At 40.3% G+C, this 24,377-nt stretch overlaps 1 protein-coding gene across 1 annotated transcript; it reads left to right on the forward strand.

The window, feature by feature from the left end:
* The first annotated feature begins 997 nt into the window (after positions 1–997).
* GPI (glucose-6-phosphate isomerase) lies at positions 998–22,132 on the forward strand. The gene is made up of 18 exons (XM_032195495.1): positions 998–1,200; positions 5,407–5,497; positions 6,403–6,471; positions 8,345–8,464; positions 9,425–9,508; positions 9,592–9,738; positions 11,455–11,526; positions 12,570–12,614; positions 13,428–13,481; positions 14,449–14,509; positions 16,081–16,124; positions 16,359–16,511; positions 16,872–17,001; positions 17,366–17,442; positions 18,099–18,227; positions 18,770–18,845; positions 18,931–18,997; positions 20,537–22,132. The coding sequence occupies exons 1-18, from the start codon at positions 1,082–1,084 to the stop codon at positions 20,658–20,660; spliced, it is 1,662 nt and encodes a 553-aa protein (XP_032051386.1). The 5' UTR covers positions 998–1,081; the 3' UTR covers positions 20,661–22,132.
* Positions 22,133–24,377: the final 2,245 nt, after the last annotated feature.

Below are 24,377 nucleotides of genomic sequence, written 5' to 3' on the forward strand. Positions count from 1 at the left end.
GTTAAACACTTTTGTTTGAAAAACAAACAAACCTTAGAAAGAGTGCTGTGAGGTAAAGCAGGATGTTTGTTGTACAGTTTATTGTCACTGAAGTATGCATTTGGTAACATAACTAGGTTCAATTAGGAATGTTTGGGGATTTTCAGTAAGGAAAATGATGTAGATTCTGTTGCTTAGGGCTTGGCTGTGATTTTAGTGATCTGAGTCAAATTCATGTTCTGTGGCTGATTTAGGCCCAGATCCATAAAGGGGCTTAGGTGCTTAAAATATGACTTCACAAGGATTTATCCACCTAAGCCTCAAGCGCATAATCCCCAAAAGCCGACACACGCCCCTGTTTCAGCAGGGTTTGCTCTGTGCCCAGAACAGCCCGTTTTTTTCCTTGAAGAACCGAGCAGCTGCTCGCCCGCCTGCCCCGGCCTGCCTTGAGGAGGCGGCGGCCGCGCCCCAGAGCCAGGCGGGCACCCAGGGCCCAGCCGCCGAGCTCCTTATGTAAGGGCCTGGGGGAGGCCAAGGCTGCCGGAGCCAAAGCCCCAGCACCCAGCACAGCGTACAGGGGCCATCCGAGGCAGCGAGCTGGAGATGCTGCTCTCAGCTCCTCGGGGATTTCCACGCCTAAGGCCGGTTTCGGGGCTGGCGCCGAGCCCCCGGTGCGAGCAGCGCCCCACACCCCTCAGTGGGGCTGGGGGGACCGGGCTCGACACGGCCCTTAGCGGCAGCAGCCTGGAAGCCGGAGCATTTCCAGCCCGGTCCCTTCCCAGCACACCGGCACCGAGCCCACCGGCCCCCGCTGCCTCACGCAGGTGCCCCGGGGCGGGGGCAGCGCGTTGCGCAGCATCTTGGGGGGGCTCGGAACGGGGGTCCCCGCGGCCCCCACACGCCGCCACCCCTCAGCGAGCGCCTCTCCCGGCCGTGAGGGAGCTCATCCCGCCGAAGGGAAGGAGGCTGGTGGCGGGGCGGAGCCGCGGGCAGGAGGCCGAGCTTCGCTGCTATAAAACCGGGGGCGGCCGCCCCATCCCCGCTCGCCCTGCTCGCTTCCGCGCCCCAGCGTGAGCCGCTTCAGCACTGCCCGGCCGCTAACATGGCGCTGTCCGCCGACCCCCATTTCAAGAAGCTGCTCGAGTGGCACAAGGCGAACGCCTCCAAGCTCGTCCTGCGGCAGCTCTTCGAGGGCGACAAGGAGCGTTTCCAGAAGTTCAGGTGAGGCTGGGGAGCCTCGGGGCTGGCAGAGGGCCCGCCGGCAGGAGGCACCCCCGTAAACCCCCACACGCCTGCCGCTGCTCGCCTCGCCTCGAGCGCCCCGGGGAAGGCGGCCGAGGCCGAGCCTCAAAGCTCGGGGCCTCCCGGCGGTGCCGGGCGGGCAGGAGGGCGAGCAGCGGCCCCCCCGGGCAGGGGGGAGCTCCCCCGGCAGCCTCGGGCACGGCGGCCCCGCGTGTGCTCGTCCTTGACTCCTCCTTGCGGCTGGGACGTGCCGGGCGGCACAGCGCCGGGCTGCGGCGGCACAGCGGCATTCTGGGGCCTGCCGCCTGCTTAGTCATGAGGAGCTGACTCTCCCCGCGATAAGATGCCTGGCCCCGCGATAAGAGCAGCGCCCCCGGCCGCCCCTGTGCCCCCACCTGTCGGCCCCTGCCCCGCAGTGGCGCGTGTGGGGCGTTCAGCCCTCCCCTGCTACACGTACTGCAGCAGACACGTTGCGAGGGCTTTTTTCTAGAGAAGGAAGTAAGACGTGGAAACAGCGTGATAATGTGCAATGTTCTCATCCCATAAAACTGGGCTGCTGTCTCCTGTGCTCAGGAGACTGCTGAGAAGTCACGTGTGGTTATGCTGCTGGGCGCCACCAGCAATCTGGAAGGTCCATTAGTGTGTAGGTACATCACTGATTTGAGTTTTACAGTGAGCCTGGGTAATATACACATGGCCAACTTCTTCAAGAAAGATCTATCTTTCCTGTTGCATGTGTCAAAGTTCTCACTGGTAAAGTGACTTTTCTCCTGTTGAACTCATTTGATACTGCCTGAATGGTAGTGCAACATCACATACGAAGTTCTGTATACCAGCATACAACAGCTAGCTTCATTTTGCATTGATGTGAGAGGTATGCTCAGTTTTTGAAGCATTAACTTCATCTGGCTCTTCAAACAGAACCTTTGTTAACTGTAAAAACCATATTGCTATCTCTAAGCTAAATTTCCTGTCTCTAGCAGAAAAAAGGTTCTGGTTACGAGCTTCCTTATCTCCAGTACATTTCAAAAGACTGAATTTGTTAACATCCTTGTAACAAAGGAAAGTTGAAGCAGACTGAGTAAATCCAAAAGTGTAACTGAGGTGCTTTGTACAAGACTCTTCCTGAATGGCTTGAGTAAGTGCTACTATTGAGAATAGCACTGAATATTAGTCTTAGTGGCTGTCACTTTATTATGCAAGCTACTTTAACTGTAAAATGTGAGCTCAGTTTCAAATAGTTTGTATTTAAGTTCTTGTGAATATGTAATAGACTAAGGGAGTTACACTGACCATTGCTGTGCACCGTTAAATGAGGATAAGGTATTTGGCAACTCATGTTTCAAGCACATATACTCATGTGTGGCATGTTTTCTCTGTGCTGGAAGTTGTGTGTCTCCCAGAATGTGTTTATCTAATTGGTATTTTTCTTGTGGAATGCTCTTTACTGAGGGTACCCACTTCAAGTAGCTGCTTGTCTTAACGTTCTCTTGTGCAAACTGTAAGGACAGGAAATGGTTGAGTTGTTCAAGAATCATTAATCTGTATTAATGACATTTCTCTTCATGATTTTTGTCCTGTTTCCTGATAAACCAACATTATTGACTACCCCAAGAATTCTGTCATACCCAAATAGGCAAAACTGACAGCCAGGTTTAGTTTGATAAATCAGCTTTTGTACTCCTCAGTGATTACCACTTTGCCACCATCCGGCGGCTCTGGCTTGTAGTTAACGTGTTGAAAGCCAGTCCCAGAGGTTTGGCCACAAGGTCCTCTGCTTATCTTGCACCTCTTCCCTCATGTGAAAATCCTCTTCATGAAGATGCTTCAGATCTCTTGGGTATTATCATAAAATCATTGATTCTCTTCTAAGGAAAAAAATACATTTAACTAAAAGTGCTTCGTGACACTTGTGCTGTAGAAATTTTAGAATCAGTTTTTTATCTGAATACCTCAGAGACTAAGTATCTATTAAATCTTACTGTAAGAACCTTTTGCTCACCGGCTGTGGCTTACTGAGTATGGATAGAAGACTTTTCTCCTGTCTTGTCTCCATTGACGAAAACTTGCATAGCCTCTTCTCCTGGTTTGGAGCAGGGTCAAGTATGTACAGCATGTTTTTGAATTTATCTGCTGCCCAAATATACAGTCTGGTAGGAACAGTGGGCCTTTCACTTCACTTTGAAAGGCTGCATCACTTAAGTGTGGATGTGGCTTACGTGACAAGTCCTCTGTTCCACCTGGGTAGTGCTACTGCTGGATGCCGCATTGCAGAATGGGTACTGTAGCAGAATGCAATTGAGCTGCACGTTCCTGTGCTTCTGTTTAAAGAAGGGGTGGAACCCTTGGAGTATGGGTTCAGGATGGGGTTAGGCTCTATGCTTGTGTTGTACCTCACGTGTGGGAAATGAGAAATCAGATCTCTTGTATTCACTGTTAGCCATTGCTCTTTTTTTTTTTTTTTATGGTGTCTTGCAATGCCATCTTCCTGCAGTTTCTTCAGCTCAGTGGTGATTTGAATCCAGCCAGAAATTCATGGGGTATATCTGAGTCTAGTGAGGTTGGATTTTTATTTACGTAAGTAAAAATCAAAAAAGTAAAAATAAAATATCTCATAAAGAGAAGATTTTAAGGATTTTATCTTCATGAAGAACACTAAGGCTATCTTTCTATGATTAAGCTGTAGTACTGAAGAATCATCATTATCATGAGATATGTATATATATATAGAGAGAGAGATCTCATCATAATGGTCTTGCAGTGCCCTTAATGAAGTGTTGAAAACCTAGTCCTATCTGTAAACATACCCCATGTAATTTTAAATAGACTTGCAGGATTTATTCCTTTTCTGTACTCTATCAATAAAGAGCAAGTTTGGTAGGTGAGAGGTAAGTCTTTTTCTTAGCTAGTTATGTTCCAGGTATTCTTACACTATGTGGTTGGGGTTTCAGGATTGCTTCTTGCACCCTCCTGAAGAAAAGGATGATTAACAGTATTAATACTGTTTTCCCTTGCTTGCCTTGTTTTTTGATAAATGTTCTCTTTAGCCTGTGCTTGAAGTTACACGTCTTTCCTTATTTAGTTGCTTCTGTTTTAAAACCAGTTTTCTGGTCTTGAACTGTCTTTTTTTCCCAAAAATTGAAACCACCAAAGTGTCTAGACCTTGCTGGTCATTACTGTTGTGGCAGGTTCAGTCCCATTCTTCCAATTTTGCATTATCTGTCATGTTATATCTGTTTAGGATAGCAACAATGCTATGTTTCATCCCTGCCAAGTCCATAGTATATCTTTGCAGTAAAAAACAAGTAATAATATTTGTGGCCAAATATTGAGAAACTAGAGGCAGGGCAGATAATGAGCAACACGGAAACACTGAATTTAGATGCATGCAATTTCCTGTGGCTTGAGCATGTGGAGCAAACATGACAGTAACTTATAATGAAGGCACTTGTACAGTAGACTTAATAAAGTCTACTGAAAGACTTACAGGACTGACTCTTGAATTTAAAGTAAATGTGTATGTTAGGTTGTTAATTAGTGCAAAGGAGAAATGGGTGTAAAACTGCTGTATAAGACAATAGAGCAACTGTAGAAATTTGCATTTTGATACAAGGCTAGTAAATACAACAGGTAAGCAAAGTGAGACTATGCAGTGCACAAATAGGAAGTAATTCTGCATCTTACTTGACAGTATTTCTGTACATGAAGTTGTATAGACTTGTAAATGAGTTTTGTTTGGGCTGACATATAAAAAAAAAAAGGCTAAATTTGCTAAAATGAACTGTAGGAAGACAGTATAATTTTCTTCGCTGCAAAAGATGGTCATAGCTTTGTACCTATGATTTAATAGGAAAAAATAGTTGCTAGAGACTGCTAGTGGCTCAGTTGAAAGTGGAACGTGATCATGTGGCTGTGCATTAAATATACTTGTATTTGTATTTGGACTTTCACAAGCAGAAAATGAACACTACAATTGAGCTTTTTGAAAACAGTAGTCAAGTTAAAATGGTATACTACCTAGTAAATAGTTTTATAAAATTTGTGGAGGCCCATTAGTCCCTCAGGTTGTCTATATTAACTTAGCCTAACTAGGTTTCTAATTACTTACTATTTGTAGAGTTGTCATTGTCTTGCTTAAAACTCTTTCTAAGAAGGTTTAATTAAGCAACTTATTTGTTTTGGCAGCTTGACTCTGAATACTGATCATGGGGATATCTTACTGGATTATTCGAAGAACCTTGTTACAGAAGAAGTAATGAAAATGCTGGTGGAACTGGTAACTAAAGAAAACTTTGTTTTATTAGTTCAGTGTTATAGAAGTTAACTTTAAACTGTAACTCATTCTATCATTATACACATTTAACTCTCAATTCAAGAGATGATCAAAGTTCAAGGTCACATGGTTTCAAGCCTAGTAAGGCATTGTTGTAAGTCTTGCATTTTCCTTTGGCCACAAGGAGCAGAGCCATTTTTAATTCCCAGATCTCTCTTGAGCTCTGATTTGTCTGTCAAGACATGTCTGTGACAAACCAGCTGGCATATGGGACCATTACTGAGATTTGCAGTAAAATAAGAGATGAATACCAAGTTGAAAGAGAAGCTGATATTTTTTAAACCTCAAATGGAAATACATTGTTTCGTGTCACGTAGTCTTAGTTTTGAGATTCATTTGCACTTGAATGTATTTTAAGAAGCTTGTGTCATTAACTTCAGTTTAGCGTGGTGTCCATAATTACAACCCTTTCTTAACTATTGGTTCAGCCAAAGGCTAAGATGGAATAGATTTTTTTTTTTTAAAGCTTCCAAAAACAGCTGAATTGAAACTACTTTTGCTGCTATTCTGTTTAAAAACAAACAAACAAAAAAAAACCCTAAGCTGCAAAGGAATATAAATTATTTCTTTAGCAGTCTGTCAAGATGAAACTGAGTAATAAAGACTACTCACTACATCTTGATCTTTTAGTACATGGTACCATGTAGCATTTTTTAAGGGAATAAAAATACTTCCTATAAAATAAGCATGAACTTCTATACATTTTAAAACTAGTTTATGGTGTGTTTTTCATCTAATTTTTAGTTTGCTCTCTTGTGCTAACTGCGTACTCTCCTTAGTGTAGCTGGACCTTTGTAGTACATGTTGACGTACTATTTTTAAGAGAAATCTATTTTTACATTTCTCAGGCAAAGTCAAGGGGTGTGGAAAGTGCCAGAGAGCGAATGTTCAGTGGAGAGAAGATCAACTTCACTGAGGTAAGGCTATTTCTGTATATAGTTCTTACCTTTCAGTTGTGCTTATATTATGGATGTTAATGCATCTCTGTAAGAGAAGTTTTGAAAAACTTTAATTGCTACTCTGAAATGCTGAATGTGGTTTTAACTCGTTTGATTCCTTACATAAGAAATTCTAAGCTCTCTTGCAAAGAAGAAAATGTGAATAAAGCTATTCAGTCTCGTCTCCAACAAAAATTGTTTTTAGATGAGTTGGTGGTGTATTTTTTCCTTTCTCTTCTGCACTCTTCTGTAGAGAGGAAGATGAGTTAAGTCTTGAAAAGGGCATAGAGCAGAGTATTTCATTCCATGTATGCCTTAGCAGCTTTTGCCTAACGAGTGTTCATAAAGCTTAGTAATCTGCATATAATGTGTTAGCAAGGGTTGTGTAAGACTTTCTGCTTTGGATTGTTGATGCTACTTATCTTTGGGCACTTCTTGTAGTAGAGAGTATAAGCCATCTTGAAAAACTAGCCATGTATTTTGGTAAGACTGAGTATATTCCTCTCTGTAGATTTGAGGGTTGTAATGATAGTTAAATCGTCTCTAGAACATACAAAGGAACCAGTTGCACCTTATTTTTTTAAATTTAAAGTAGGTTGAAAACTGGAAAATCAGTGTAACATGGTTTACTGGTCTACCTTAAATATTTAAGTACATTTGAGGTAAATTTGCAGAAATCAATATTTGCTCTGATTTGGTTAACTGATTTAGTTCTTGCATAAGCAGTTTACTTAAAAATCACTCAGTGGCTGAATGTTGTGTTGCTTGTAAATACTGCATGTTTGTAGGAATGAACAGACTAAACCAGGAAGCTTCACTGGAGAATCATTTCTTTTCCTCTTATATTAATGCCTTCAATACACAGTTTTAGACAGTGAGGGGGGGAAAAAAGGGAGCAGGGGGAAATGTGGGTAAGTTTAACATCTGTCTGGTTCTGGTTTTCAGATACTGCTTTTCAATAGCCTCTTGTAACACAGATTATCACAAGGTTAGCCTATCTCTGATCATATGTTATGGAGTTATTCTTCATTTTTTTTAACCTAAGATCAAATATAATGGTTGAAGTCCTTTTAAAGGAATATACTCTTCCTTGATAGCACTTGAACACAATATTAAACTGTCTGGTGTGTTTGGCTTCTGCTGCTAGCTCCCAACTTCCATATAGTCTCAACATGGCAACTTTATTTAGCAGTTACCTTCATGATGACTGATCTTTCATTATTGGCCTGCTTCTCATTTACAGTAATAAGACCTGGAATGAGATTTGGTTTAATCCATTTTCTATTAATGCAAGATAGAAAATTAAGTTGAATGGACTCTGGAGCATGTGGACAGTATGAAATGGCCATGAGAAGTTAAACAGAATGCTGTCAAACAGTGTTAATAGAATAAATGTAGAGCAGTAAGACAGAAGGAAGCTGCTTAATAGCAAGAACTGACTTGTCTACTACTCTTGTTCAGATTTGGAAAACTTTTTAGCCATGTCCTAAATATTTAAGACTTGTCTGTGTTTAATACTGCAGGCATTGACTGCTCAGTTTGTTCTTAGGTGGAAATTATTTGTAGTTCACCCAAGCATGATACTGCCAGGTGTTTGTCCTGATGAGTTAGAACTTGTAGGCTAATATGGTGCAAAGACAGTGTATAAAGTAGCACATATCTGACCACTCGTTATGGGGGCAGTCTTTACTGTCTACCAAAATTTAGAAAATTTTTGTTTAACAGCAGACAGCAGTTGAAAGCAGTTCCAGTTAATCTGAAGGATTATTAACAGCTCTTAAGATTGTACTACTTTCTGGGTGAAGTGCAAGTCACAAATAACTCATGTTTTTCCTTCTTCCTCTTGTTTTAGAACCGAGCTGTGCTTCATATCGCTCTGAGAAATCGTTCCAATGTGCCAATACTTGTGGATGGGAAAGATGTTGTTCCAGAAGTAAACAAAGTGTTGGACAAAATGAAACACTTCTGCCAGGTATAGTATATCACTATAACCTTTCATGTTTGTATTATAGTCAACCAGGTTCTCTCACAGGCATGTTGTGAAGCACTGATTATAGACTGGTTCACACAAGCTATTCTCCACTTGTTGAGTTAGGTTTATAACAGTACTGGCTCAAGCATGGAGTTAGAGCTGTTTTAAGCGTGACTTTCTTGCATGTCAGTTTGTAGGTGGGCTTTTCTTTAATGGGCTCTCCAGATCTTACTCCTTCAGTAGTATTTATTTCAGAAGTTTGAAGTCTTGTAAAACATGAGGTACCCCATTCAAATATGGCTTTATTTCTTCTTAACGTCTTTCTTACTACTTGACTCTCACATAGAAACTGCTTCTTAAAATTCTTGTAAAATCAGAAGGAGAGAGGGAAGAAGTTCCCAGCTCACTTTTAATTTGACTGTGGTCTGCTTAAGTAGTTTTTTTTTAAGATCCACTGTCTTTAGGTCAGATACATTTATGATTCTACTGTTTCAACAACACAAAGCTTTTTGTTCCCTAGTTAAATACAGTAATCTTCAAATATCATTAATGTTTATTGGTTCTGTACATCTTTAATGTAGGCATCTGTTTAAATGTCTTGTGCAAATAATTCAATGCCTAAGACTCTTTCATGTCTAGCTTGACTTCTATTGTCCTTATGTTCACCTGTTGCAAATGCTTTAGCAGCCCACATGTAAGAAGACTAAACTGATTTTTGCAGTTTGTTTTAAATATGTGCATTCAATTTCTAACACTTAAAGAAGTAAGCATTAACGAAGTGTCTACCCAGCAAGGTAGTTTTGAGTATTGGCTTTAAGGTCTAGAAACTTTAATTTTTTTTATTTTTTTTTTTTGGAGATGCTCTGCAGTAGCGCTTGAAAATACAGCCTACTTCCAGGGTTAGAGTTATTAACTTCAGCATATACATAGCATAAAATACTTGGTTTCTTTTCCTGCCAGAGAGTCCGTGGTGGTGAATGGAAAGGTTACACTGGGAAGACTATTACTGATGTGGTCAATATCGGGATTGGTGGCTCTGACTTGGTAAGCAGCTGACTTCTGTACATTTTACATCTGTGTGTACATGTCTGCAATGAAGATAAAACCTAACTGTTGGTTTTCTTCAGGGGCCTCTGATGGTAACTGAAGCCCTGAAACCATATTCCAAGGGAGGCCCACGTGTTTGGTTTGTGTCTAACATTGATGGTACTCATATAGCCAAAACCCTGGCTGAGCTTAAACCGGACACTACACTCTTCATCATTGCATCAAAGGTATGTCTAATAAGGTCACTGGTGTGACATACTTCAAGTGGTCAAAGATTCAGTCAAGACTTCAGTCCACAGGAAGTTCTAGATTAAGGACTTCTGGTGTACACTAGTTCAAAAAACAGAAAATCTGTTCTGATTAATCCTAAACTTGAAATACAAGTGTATATTGCTACTGAAATGTTTAAGGATCTAGAAGTCAAGCACAAAAAATGACTTATTCTTGAGAAGTAATACACAAGAGCAATTTGATGTTGTTTTGGGCATTTCTTAGCCAACACAAATTTAAATTATTAACAAGTTTTGTTACTATACTTCGTGGGTGGAATGTGTGATCCCATTTTTATATTTCTTGGAAATTCAAGAACTCATCTCATTCCTTACTTTTACTTCTGGTCTTTTCATATTGCTTATGAAGGACAGTGTCGATAGTGTTTTTTTGCATTGATGTTTCACATCAGTGTAGTTTGGGAATCTTCATTCTGTTTCAGGGTAGTAGCGAAAGCTCATTCTCTAACTTGAAGGCTGAGTACCTTGAACATTATAAATATTAAGCTTCTTTACTTAAACTACCAGCAGCCTGCCTTCACCTGTTTTTAAGACGGCACTTTATTTCTGAATATGGACTTAATAGCTACCTTTGTAAATCTCACCTTGTTAGCAAGCTTATTTTATAACTTCATAAACTTAATTGCTAGTAGCCAAATTCCTCTGAGGTATGCTGACTAGAACATACTGGCTTCTGCCTTATCAGAGGAAACTGAAGACAATTCATCATTACATAATGTGGATTGCCTTCATTTGTAAAGCACAGTAGGACCTTTTTACTGTTGATGACAGAATCTGCAATAAATGAACATGTGTGTAATGCTGACCATGCTCTACTGTGGTGCTCATTATCTTATTTTGGCAATACTGTAGCTGAGCAACTTCTGGAATAATAAGTAAGCTTTGCAAAGTAATACTAATGGTCATTTTGAATAATTGAGGTCAAGCATCATGGTTCAAAGGCTCAGAAGACTGCAAGATTGAAAGAGTAACACTTCAGTTTCTATTTGCCAAGCTGTAGTTAGATAATTGGATTTATTTGGAAGAAGATGAATGGTATTTTTTTGTTTTCCCTAACAGGCTTGTTTCATAATGAAATACTTCTGGAGATGGATGAGAGTAGGTTGAATGTAGTGTTCCCCCTTAAAGCAGAATTTTGATGGTTGAGTAAATCAGAATGGTTGTAGATCTTTGCAGAACTGCATGACTGAACTTCTTTGCACACTTCATGAAGCAGGAAGATATTTTCTCTAATCAGCAAAATAGTTTTTGCAGAGTCTTAGCAAAAATGAGTGGTGTTGCATGGAAAAGAAGGAATAATAGAACAAGAGGACAGTCCAGCTGGGTTGTCCTGTTTTGAAGCTCAATTAGCTACTTCCTAATTGAGTGATATAACTTCATATTTAGTAGAAGTACAGGGAAAATAACTTCAGTCTCAAGGTTTTGTGTAACAGTTTGGAGGTGGGAAGGAAATAGGGAGTAACTACTCCAATTCCAGCAAACTGCTGACTTGGATTGGTAAGCTTGCTAGTTTTTTTCTGAAATGTGGTAGCAGCTGTCTTACGAACCTCTAGAATTACTCTGATCTGGTTATCTGAAAAAATGTTTTAGCAGCCTGAACTTGTTTCAATTTGAAGTACAGTGTCTTATACTTCTCTGTTTTCTGATGTACAGACTTTCACCACCCAAGAAACGATCACCAATGCAGAAACGGCCAAAGAGTGGTTCCTACATGCTGCTAATGATGTAAGTCTAATGTGCTTAGATTACGTAACAGAATGCAACAGATTTTCATTGTGCAGTTTCTCCCCAGTCATTTTAAGCATGCTTTGGATCGGGGCCAATAGCTGCCCAAGCATAAGCTGTGTAGCACAGCAAATGCTGTGCACAACACTGAAGTGCATCATGATACAGGCTGCTATGTCTGAACAAAGTAACAAAACAAGTTATAGACAGTGGTTATGGTTGGTTTTCCCTCAAATCCTGCCTCTAAAGTAATACACAGTTGCATCTGCCTTAGAGCTAGCTAATGGTTTGGTGGAACCACTGACACAGAAAGAATATAGTCTCTACATGTCATTACCTTTCAGTTCTTGGAAAGTCTTTCAAAACTAGCAATGAAGTTATGATTGAAGCAGTAAAATAAGATAAAAGCAGTAAAATCAGATTTCTGTAGCAGATGGTTGTGCTATGAACAGAAGCCTTGTTTTTGGCTTATTCTGTTCAATTTCTTGTAAGAAAAGCAGTACTGCCTGCTCAGGTGGTTAATGTAGTCTGTAACATGTTCCAGTGAGGGTAACTGTACTTAATTCGAGAGCAGGGCATTGAAGTCTCCCATTACATTAGTTAAAGACAATTCATCTTTGCCTGAACACTTAACAAAAGACCCAAGTCTAAATCTGTAGCTTTAGATTTATCAGTAGTTGCAGTTGTCCTGATCTTGCTACTGTAGCAGGAAGGGCAACACTTGCACAACAAACTCCATCTGCCCAAAAATGGTATTAGTGATATACCAAAATGGTAACGTACTCTTAAGGAAACTGAGTGCTGCTCAAGGTAGTGACTACCTCCAGAGGGAGGCCTTCATGAAAATATTGTCAGAACATTATCTTCAGATAGGCATTCTGCCAAATCTTACACTGTATGTGATTAAGTTGATTTCAAGTTGATAAACATGCAAATAACTAATGATAGTCAACAATATTTTGTTTAAAAATAAACCTGATTTGCTATCATTTATAACAAAAACAATTAGAATTCTAGATCTGACATTGTTCATTTTTATTAAGCCTTCAGCTGTGGCCAAGCACTTTGTTGCCTTGTCTACCAATGGTGTAAGTATAAGAACTTTATTTAAATTTTCTTCTATGTACTTTGAAGATGGTCTTACTGTACCTTCCTGTAAGGAAGCCTTTAAGATGCCATTATTTGTATACTAATAATTAGCTTTCCTATTGGACGGATGCATATATGTTCTACAGAACATAAAATGAATCCTTCCAAAGCACCGTTATAGATGTGTTTTCTGCTGGAGCTTTATAAATCTGAAATCAAGATGTCGTGCTTGTAATACCTATCCTGTTATTAATGAAGGGTGCCTGTTATTGTTTAAGTGTGTGTGAATGCAATTCTATAAATAAATGTTAATCAAAATACTAAGATAAGTGCTGAAGTGATGCAAATAGTTTGTGAGTAATTTCTTGCATACGATAAGCATAATGTACCTTGATGCGGTATTTCACCCAAAATAGAAGGAGGGGGGAGCTGCAGCAATTAAAAAAGGCCCAGCAATAGAAGACCCAGCAACAATCGAAGCTGCCAGGTAAACTGGTGTGAAGCTCCGTTGTAATATTCTGGGCATGTTGAATGTAAACAGTATCAGTTCAACTCCTAACTATACTGTCACTCTGATAGAATGAGTTATGTCATTGAATTCAAGACTGCTGAATGGCAATAGTGATATTTGGAAATAAAAGTATAGTGTATTTTCTGATGGATGCTATGTATTCTTAAAATAGGTGTAATTGGGCAATTGTGTATTTAATAGGTGTAAAACCTGTGCTTTTTATTTGCTAGACATCAAGGTTTTTAACAATGTTTGTCTTCTCTTCCACGTGGTTTTTTTTTTTTTTTTTTTTTAATTCTAGCCTAAAGTTAAAGACTTTGGAATTGACCCTGAGAACATGTTTGAATTTTGGGATGTAAGTAAATGTCTAATGTTGTGCAGTAGATGCTAACCATTAGAATTTATTTCAGAAAGTGTTAATTAGATGTCAGCAAACTAAATAATAACCAAAACAAAACTAAAAAAAATAGTAGCTGTATTCTCAGTACTGAAACGTTTGAAAAATTATGCCTAAAAGTAAACTGAGTGTGACAGGCAAGTAAAGCAGTCTTGTATCTTGTCCATTCAATTCAAATCCTGCTGTAGATGAAGGTCTGAAGAAGAGCCTTCTGTATTCTTGGCTGACTAATCATCTGCTGGGTAATAGGAGATAGAAGTCTTAGCTTATTCCTCTATGTAAGTAGTTATTATAAGCTGTGACATTTGACTGTTGGGGTCTACTGTATATAACCTACGTCTGTAAAGGTCAAACATCAGAAACTGGAGTCTAACTTGATGTTTTATAGCAGATGCATATTTTAAGTAGTGCATTTAGCCTTGGCCTTTCTACTTATCTACTTAAAATCAGAAACAGGCTGGTTTCTGTCGCATTGACTCTGCCTGACAAACTACACTTCAAAGCTACCATTTAGAACTTAACTAGAGCGTTACCTTTTCCTACGTAATGTTACGATCTTGCTGACTCAGGCTTCTCTTACAGATCAGTACTAGGAAAGCAATTAACACAAGCTGTGAATCTAGTATTTGAGAATGAACTGCAGTCATTATCAAGAGAGCTATTTCAACAGATGTTATATAAATCATAGCCTCTAGACCAGATGGAAAACTTCAACTCCTTAAAGAAATGCATACTTAAGGATTTGTTGGGGCTACTGTAAGGTACAGGTCCCCTTGGCCATGCCATGTGATTTGTAGTGAATTGCCCCCAAAAATAATCTTTTGCTGAAAATAGTCTAAACGCATGCTGCTATTTCCTAATAGTTTAGATAAGCTTAAATTTAAAACCTTTACACTTCTATTGTCTCAACTAATCTTTTTTTCAGTGGGTTGGTGGTCGCTATTCTCTGTGGTCAGCCATTGGTCTCTCCATTGCCCTGCATATTGGTATGTATTCCCATGATACATTAATAAGAACCTATTTTGGGAGTACATCTGTGGAATATTTTAACAATACTGGATTGTGGATCAGTTCTGGGACAAATATTGTTTTACCCAACTTCTTCTCTGAGCTTCTGCTAAAATCAAATGTGATGGAAATGTCAAAGCTTCAGTACTATAAATGTAGTTTGCAAAGTTACTCATGTAGGTACAAGTAGTCAAATTACATCTATTTGCTTGCATTGCCAAAAGTGCTTGGCTTATGTAAAGTCACATCAGTCTTGAAAACTAGATTTTTACAACTGACATGCATCAACTACTTAAGAGTAGAGTATTGAGTTATGTAACTTCTGTGTGTCAAATCTTATCTCCAATTCTGCTTGAGTTGTTTAGCATAAAAAAAAAAAATCCCTTCTATCACATCATAAGCACCAGTACTTATTCTCCTAGATTATGAAGCCTGATGGCATACGAGTGCTGTTTCTATTTGTAATTCTTTGTGGAACAAAGATAAAGACCCTCTAAATTGATCCCCACCTATCTGTACTGCTACAGGGGCACCATGGGCATCTCTGCAGGTCTCAAATGCATGTGGAGAGCACACAGTGGATGTGAAAGAGCTCTAGGAACTGTTTCTTGGTGAACATGCTGTTCAGCAGTCTTGCATTTGTTCCCTCATCAATCATTTCCAATAGTTAGTCTTGAACCATAAAGTTACATATTTTCTAAATAAAAGATAGAATTACCATAGACTGATGTTAGAAGAAAAACATTGGTTATGGTGTTCTTAGAATGATATGAATAGCAGTTGTGTGGAAAAACCAATTTGAACAGCAAAATAAACTTCAGTCAGACACTGTTTCGTCTACAGTAAACTGTCTAACTCTGCTGTTAGATCTTGTGTTGGCTATCTCCACTGCTTGTCCTTAGATCCTTTATCTGCCAGAGCTGGCTTCTGACCATAGTTAGAGCTTCTGCTTTGACTGCCAGATACTTCACTTCAATCTCCTGTTTTTCTGTATGACAATCAGGATTAATGGTTTCGTGCGAAAGGATGGCATTAGTTTAAAAACTCTGTGAAAATAAATGATGATTAAATCCCCTATTAATAGAGCAAACAAAATCAGGTGAATTTTCTAGGAGAACCTTTCAAAACAACCTTTACTACAGTTTATCCTTAGACCAATGCAGAAATTCCTGCTTTAGTAGCCTTGTCCTGATTTTTGGGGAAGCTTTGCCCAGTGTGGTTAATAAGCAAGAAAATTGCGTAGCCTTTAATAATACCAATTCTGGCTTTAATGTCTTTGTTTTCCTTCCAGTTGCTCATTTTGTCTGAATAGGGAGTTTAGGCAAAAGTTTTGAAGTATGTTCCATGAAATTGGGCTTGCTCTGAAGTCCAAGCTTTAATCATAACTAATATCTGTCCTATGGGATGTAAACTCTGGGAGAAGTTAAAGTACAATTTTAAACTCAATTAGTGGTTGGGAGCCTTTCTGCGTAAAGGAAAATTCTCTACCAGAAAAATCAAGTTTAAGTTACAATAGTAAATGTAAATTGACTTTTTTTTTCATTGTTAGGTTTTGACAACTTTGAGAGTCTGCTTGCTGGAGCCCACTGGATGGTGAGTGTGGGATGCCTATTTCAGATTTGCTTCTCTTAAGTTGATAAGATAAGTGAAGGCAGACTGGTTTCTAAAGTTCATCTCCCGATGCTTTCTCAGTGCTTCTAAAATGACTGTCTTGGGGACGTCTCTAGGTTAAAACAGCAGCTTAAAAAAAAAAAACACAAAAACACTTAGGATTTGGGAGGGGTGACAATTAATTTGAGAACTGTAATTTTTTCATTTGTTAAAAAGGATAACCACTTCCATACGGCTCCACTGGAGAAGAATGTGCCTGTTCTGTTGGCAATGCTGGGGGTCTGGTATATAAACTGCTTCGGATGTGAAACCCATGCACTTCTGCCCTATGACCAATACATGCACCGCTTTGCTGCCTACTTCCAGCAGGTAAGACCCAACCAGAGTAGAAGATTTCAAGAAGCAACGATGTAAGTGTGCTTTTGTCCTGGATCTAGATCCAGGACATATGTTTTTAGGTTATAACTGTAATCATGTAAATTGATGTAATCAAGAACAAATAACGGTGCCAAGATTGCTCTTGTCTTATTTGTTTGATTAATTTAGAGATTTGTTCCTTATTCCCTCAGATCTCAGTTAAGTTTGCGCCCATAAATTAAGCAGCTGTAACCCTGGTATTTATGGAATTTCTATAAAAAAGCAGCACTTAATAGAGTTGAAGTATATATGGAACTTTGTACTGATAGTGATGGTTCTGCAAGAAAAATGATAACTACTCTTCCCTTTTAGGGTGACATGGAGTCTAATGGCAAGTACATTACCAAGAAAGGTTCTCGTGTGGACTACAGTACTGGCCCTATTGTGTGGGGAGAGCCAGGCACCAATGGGCAGCATGCTTTTTACCAGCTCATTCATCAAGGTAAACTAGGACTTTACCTTACGATCCGCCGTTTTGGAGTTAAATTCTGACCATAAAGCTGCAGGGGTGCTAAGATGACACTGATCTAGAGGCTGGGCTCTAGTCTAGGCTAGTGTGACATGACTGTAGTGCCCTTAATTTGTGCCTTTACAAGGCTACAGATGCAGGTCTCACATCTACAATAAGGAGCGTCAACTAGAATTGAAACTGAACCGTATAGTCACTTCCCCTAGTTCATATAATTTTTTTTAAATTGTTAAAGTGGCTAACTCTTCCAATAACTCTAAGTGGGACAAGAATAAGTTTTTTTTTTTTTTTTTTTATCTTTAATGTTGTAAGGCTATTAATGTGACTCTTCTTGCAGGGACTCGCATGATTCCCTGTGACTTTCTGATCCCAGTCCAGACTCAGCATCCAGTCAGAAACGGTTTGCATCACAAGGTAATGAGTTCTTTATCAGGACACCCATATTTTCTTGTTGCATTGTGTACCAGCAATTTTCTTCTGTCAGACAAGTATGGTCTTTAAACAATGATAGTGTAGGAGAGACCATTTTATGGTTTGTAGGGAGCATAAATGTTTATCTTCAGTAAAACTAGTAGGATAAAAAATACCCATCAACTTGCATGTTAATATTAGTCAAGGAATAGGAAACTAAACTTCTGTATTGGTAGGGATTGCTGTGTGGTGTACTGTGAGAACTTTCATTGATAGAGTACATATCGTCCAACTTTGACTATTCTTGGTGAAAAAGCAGCTGGCATTCTATGTTAATACTATGGTGTGGAATAGACACTGGTTGAAAGGGACATGAAATCCCAGCTCCTTTGATCTTACTAGGTTTGTCAGTTCTAATGGGCAAGATTTCTCAGAGCAATCCTGTATGTTTTTGGATGCACACACTATTAAGTAGTAATCAAGTGTCTCGCCACTCCAAGGTAAAAAGCAATAGCAGGCATTATACACAAAGGTATAGCATAATTTATTGCCATATTCAGTGCTAAAAATAAGACTTCTCAGTGTGCTTGCAGGCACTGAGTATTTTTTTTTTTTTTTTTTTGAGCTAATGAAGTACTTGTTTGTCTTCTGCCTGCTAGATCCTTTTGGCCAACTTCCTTGCTCAGACTGAGGCCTTGATGAAAGGAAAGACTGCTGATGAAGCTCGTAAGGAACTGCAAGCAGCAGGACTGAGTGGGGATGCTCTGGAGAAGCTTCTTCCCCACAAGGTAATCAGGCTCTGTAATTTGCCAGTTTTCATCTGATTAGTAGTATTGCTGTTGTGAGGGCGCTGCCTTGGTATGCTGCTTGATGGCTCTTTAATGGCAGCAGTGCCCTCCGGTGGCTATTAAGTGCTATTGTCTTGACAACAGTGAGAGTCATATTTATTAAAGGCTCTACCTTGCCAGGTACAGTGGAGCAGTCTGTAAATGGCACTACCATTAAATATAATGATCTGAAGGTTTTTGAGGCATTTCAGGTAGAGTTGTGTGTTCATTGCCGCAGCTTTGTTTCACAACTTCACATGGCCGTGGTGGGAGTAGCAGTGCTTGGAGATAATGTTTTGCCATTGTTTGTAATAGGCTACAAAAATAATACAGAATTTTTACAGAAAATTATATGGTTGAAACTGTTAGCCTTTAAAGCTTTCAGGATTACTGTTTTGCTGCTAATACAAATAATCGAATGTGGGCTGTCAGGAAAACGTGCAACTTGCATCAGAAACCTGTTAGTATGCACTATACTACAATGTACCTCTTGTTTTTCAAAGGTCTTTGAAGGCAATCGCCCAACCAACTCCATCATGTTTACAAAACTCAACCCATTCACTTTGGGAGCAATCATCGGTAAGTAAAAGACCTTTCAACTGTGAATGCTTAGTAAGACTTTATGATGAAGCTTATTGATAAATAATTTATTTTCCTGTTTTAGCCATGTATGAACACAAGATATTTGTTCAGGGAGTTGTCTGGGATATTAACAGCTATGACCAGTGGGGGTAAGTCTCCTTGATCTGTTTCTGGTATACTTACCAACTGTGGTTTACCTTAATGTGTCATGATTTAGAGAAGACAATGAAAAATAGTGGAATACTTAAATGATTATGGGATAGTTTTAATTAGGAACCAGATATTCTGAGAATAAACCACCATGTATCCTATCCACCATGTATCTTCAGCCATGCATAATGACCCTACATACAACTCCAGCTAGTGGACCTTTGCTTTTTCAGTATAAAAACCAACAAACTGAATGCAGAAAAGATAGCTGAGCAGGCTCAGCACTGTAATAATGAGAACATAGTCAATCAGGCTGAATGCGTGCTTTGACAAGTATAAGGGGAGAATTTACCTTGTAATGGGGGGGGGGGGGGGTGAAAGCATCTCCAGAAACATGTGGTAGGCAGCTGAGTGGTACCTGCTAGTTAAGACTAACCACCTGAATTTTTCTTGTGCTGGAGCTACATGAAGGCATCTGCCAATCTTGCATAGGAGTCCCTAGCCTAATGCAGGCTGCACCTCTGCCTACACTTGTGGTAGAGCTCCATATATAAAGCAGCTGCTTAATAAGGAGTTTGTTACTTTAGTTTCTTTAAAAATAAAAGACTTTTTCAGGAGATAATAATTCTTTAATCTGTAGTGATTAACTGTAGAACATATTGTGTGGAAAACTTTCCCAAGAAAGAACTGGGAAAAGGGTAACTTTTTTTTAGGTGAAACCTGCCTGTGTCACAGCAGGGGTTATTTCAAAGACCATGTTTTCTATGAAGGCTTAGAATACTAATTTACACTAAGCTCCCTTCATAAAAACTGAATGAGAGATCTTCTGAATATATTGTTAGAGCTATGTTACCACAGCAGTTTGTTTTTTTTTTTACCTAAAACAGTGAAGCAGAAACTGGAAATGGAAGACTGTCTGATTAAAGCTGTAACTATCTGTTATAAAATCTGAAAAACGAGTGGGATACAAATACAGCTCTTTCTGTAGCACATGAAAATCTAGAATGGAATCCAAACCTAAATATGGAATGTGGGGAGGGCAAGCAGAATATGCTGTAGAACCAGTTTAGTTTCTTGCAGCTGTTGGAATATATCTCTTGGTGGTTTGTGTCTGGATAGCCCTCTGTAGTGCTGAAGAAAGCTTTCAGTCCCAGAGCTTGGCTGTTTTTATTCATTGTCGTGGTGCTGCAAGTCAGTGTTTTGATTGATACTGTATTTAATGGTGAATCAGGAGCATGCTGAATGCCTTCTGCTCTGCAGCAGGCTGCATAGCATAAATGAGTACTGAAAGGGAGTTACAGTGCAGAAAGAGTACATAAAACAAAGCTTTCTCATTAGAGATCTTGTGTAAATTGAGCTGTTTGTTCAGCTAGGCAGTTGTACTTGTGAGAATCCTAGTTTGTGAATGACACTACAATAACTAATTTGGTCAGCCATAATGTTAACTGTCATGTTACTTTTTACTGGCACCTATTCTTAACATACCTTAAATTAGTACTAATACTGCTTTTTTTGTTCTCATACTTCTTTAAATGCAGAGTTGAGCTTGGAAAACAACTTGCCAAGAAAATTGAGCCTGAACTGGAGTCAGATGCTCCAGTGACATCTCATGATAGCTCAACAAATGGGCTCATCAATTTCATCAAAAAACACAGAGCCTGAAGTGAAAGATTCTGAGGACATCGACAATCTAACGACCGAATACTTAAGTCTGTTGTAGTTGTGCTTTTTTAGCCACTTTTAACAAAAATAGCACTTTACCGACGTAGCTTCTTCACTTGTTGCAGTTAATCCTGTTGCGTCAAGTGTTACCAATGAAAACTAGTTGTGAAACCCAGAGATTGTATAGTTGCTTTCTATTTTTGTGGTTGTTGATCTGTAAAGTGCAGCTGGTATGTTCATCACTTCTTATCCGTCAACTTCCTTAAAGATGATCACATGATATTAGGAAATAAAAGATATGATGGATGAGTAGAACTTCTTCACTTTTCTGTATCTTTAAAACACAGACCCAGTAACATTTTTCTTATTGTGTGTAAGGTTCTCTAAAGTCGAGTGCACCAGCTTGTTGGGCATGTCATTGCCTTGGGCTGGGTCTGCTATAAGCTAGAAGTATGTTCAAAGAATAGAGTAATCTATGGCTATAAATTTTTTCAGGTTTTATGTTAATGTGTCTGAGCAAGATGCAGATGTTTTAATACTATTATGTAAAGTTTGCCACTCTTGGTAGGTCTGTATTGATTTTGTCCAGAAGCCATGAAAGCTCTGCACAGACAGCTGTTCAAAAAGCAGGAATATTCCTGGACTGACAGTGATGTATTGAGCTCTGGAAAGTTTGGAAAACTATGTGAAGCTCAAGATTGGCATTACTTGCAGCAATGTATTTTTGGTACCTTCAAGTGATGGTTTATTTCAGTCTTAACTCTATTTCAGTCTTAAATCTCCATCACTCTAACAGAAGTCTGACAAGAGAACAATGTGACTGCTTGTGAATGAGTTGCTTATCCTTTAATTCTCTACCCCTCTTACTCCTCTCTCTTAGTAGAGTAGCATGCTGTGGCTGTTGTTCCAAACACCTCTAATAAAGGTAAGACACAAGCATGGAAGGGAGAAATAAGATAACTGTTGTGCTCATACAGTGACAAGAAAGTCTGAGCATGCAACTCCTACTGCGCATGTTTGCTGCCAGTCAATGAATTGGCAGCATCAGCAGCCTTGTTATTACTGATATGACACACCAAGAACTCCTTCATAAGGTTAACAATGTCTGCTTAGATTGGAACTTTACATTCATACTGTGAACAGTACAGTGGTGCTATGTTCTTGGATCACCATTACAAAGCACTGCCACAAGTAGCCCACCAGAGGGAGTTAAAATATTTTCACAAAAGCTTTTAAAACTTTCCTTTAGCTCTGTAACAGTTCCTGCATCTCAGCTCCTCACACTTTGTTAAGAGGTATGTGTGAAGTGACATCCTGCATGATCCTAGTGGTATTGCGGGGCGGCTTACGTTGTTATCTGTTACTCCTGTAGACTTCTACCCCCAGAAATTTTACCTCATAACACAAAGCAGAAGAGCAAAAAGACTGTCGTACTGTTTGTGTGTAATAAAACAATACTCCAGCAGTGGTGACTTCAGGCTTGTGAAACAGCTCTTTATTGTGGGAGGACGTGAAGATGGCTGCAGAAACAGCACTTCCGCAGGCTCTGAGGTAGCAGACAGGACTCAACTCGTAACTGTCAGACATGTTTGCAGAAAAAGGGGCGCGTGCAAGGCGGGCGCGTGCAAGGCGGGCGCGTGCAAGGCGGGCGCGTGCAAGGCGGGCGCGTGCAAGGCGGGCGCGTGCAAGGCGGGCGCGTGCAAGGCGGGCGCGTGCAAGGCGGGCGCGTGCAAGGCGGGCGCGTGCAAGGCGGGCTCGCGGCGCCACCTGGCGGCGGGCGCTCCTGAGAGGAAATGGCGAGCCCCGAGGGCCCGGCTGGGCGGGCTCTCCTCTCTCTGCGCTGTTTGCTGACCGGCGGTGAAATTACCGACCGAGTAAAACGCTCAGGAGGAGTTCTTAGCCGTGACTTGCCGGTGAATCAAGCTGGATACCAGAATTATTACCTGATAATCAGAGTTCGTGGAGCGTGAAAACAACTGCTGCCTGACATAATCCCTGATGTCCACAGCCAACCGTAGGATAAAGGCAGTGACGCAGCTTTGATGGCGATTCTCCCCTCAGCAGGGCAGAGGGCACAGTCACAGGTACAAATAAATGCAAGGGAACAGACTCTGGCTGCATTTTGGAGATGAAACGGTTGTGAGGGTGACTGGCTGCCTGGCAGACCCTGTATGTGTACAAGTCTGTGAGGCAGTCTGCTCACTGAATGTTTTCCTTTTAAATGTACAAATGCTTAGCTTGAAGCCCCTCTTCCACAAAAAATGGCAGGTGCTAAAACCAACACCATTGAGGTAACTTGTAAGCGTTGCTGTGCTGTAACCCTGGCTGAGGGAGGCAGGCACCAGCCCGGATGGGAGCCATGAGGAGTGCGCCTTGACAGCTGGGTGGGAGCAGGGTCGGACAATGTTGCAGGAAGCACGGCTGAAAGCACGACAGACACCAGTAGAGTCAGATCATGCTCCATTTTATTGCCCGAATAGCCTAACTTTTATAGAGAACTTAACAGGGGTGGACAGTGTTTCACACAAGATTATTGGTCAAAAGCACTCAGACAAACAGCTACAAGAAAACAACCCCACCTGCAAGAAAACAACCCCCTTGTGATTAGCAGTCACATAGACCTTGTCCTTGAGGCCAGCTACTGGTAACAATATTTTCCTGAATTCCTCAATTGGGCGATGTGGGAACACTGTCATGGGAACTTCTCATAGTTGCCCTGGTAGCTTGGTTTGCTCAGCTACAGCAAGCCATGGGATTTTTGCTGTTTCAAGAAATCTCTCAACAGGACAACAACCCAAAAACACCTAGAGAAGGGGGCACAATCCACAGAACTTTGGAGACCTCATGTGGGGCAGGCAGGAGGCAGATTCACAGCAAAATTTTTTTATTTTTTTATTTTTTTAATTTTTTTTTTTACTAATTAGTAGACTTGCAGAGATTCCTGAAGTATCTGGAAGATGTTGAAGTTTAAAAAAAAAAAAAAAAAAGCAGGAGGAGTCACTGGACAGATCACTGTTTGAAAAGGTAATTTGAGGATTACTAAATGCATATAAACCACACATGGTTCAGGAATTCGCTTTAAGTTACAAGAGTTGAAGAGTAAGAGCCAAGAAAGGTACCATAGGCTTGCACCCTCCTCATTTTTCCCCATGTATGTCCTTACCACCACTGCTGGAGGTGGGATTGTGGCCATGCTGGGCACCTGCACTGACCCAGCACTGCTGGTCCTCTCCAGCCATGATAAACCTCATGTTGAAGGAAAAAAGACATGAGAAGTTTCAGATGCTGTTTCTGCTACTAGAGCTCCAGTGAATTAGTTTAAATTTTGTGCAATACCAAGCTAGGCATGAATAAAACCCCAAGAGTTCTTCATGAATAGCATTTGCATAATGAAAAGGCCTAATCTGGTCATTTCTGACTGGGAAACTAAGGGATGTGGCTGAGTGTCCTGATGAGACAGCATTATCATTATTTATGCTGCAGGAGAGAATAAAAGTTACTAGATGGGCCAAGAAACACAGAAATGCTTTTTCTTCTGGAGAACGTAGAATTACACTGAGACAGAAAATGTGAGGAAAAGAGAATATTTTGTTGTATATATTTTTGACAGCTATCTAGAAAGGAAGTACTATGCCTAAAGTAAGCAGAAACTCATCAGTCCTTTGAGCTGCAACAAGATCTTCTGATCCTCAGCCCAGTGTGTTAGCCACAAAATAC

The sequence above is a fragment of the Aythya fuligula genome, chromosome 12, assembly GCF_009819795.1.
Source record: "Aythya fuligula isolate bAytFul2 chromosome 12, bAytFul2.pri, whole genome shotgun sequence".
Classification (NCBI taxonomy): domain Eukaryota; kingdom Metazoa; phylum Chordata; class Aves; order Anseriformes; family Anatidae; genus Aythya; species Aythya fuligula.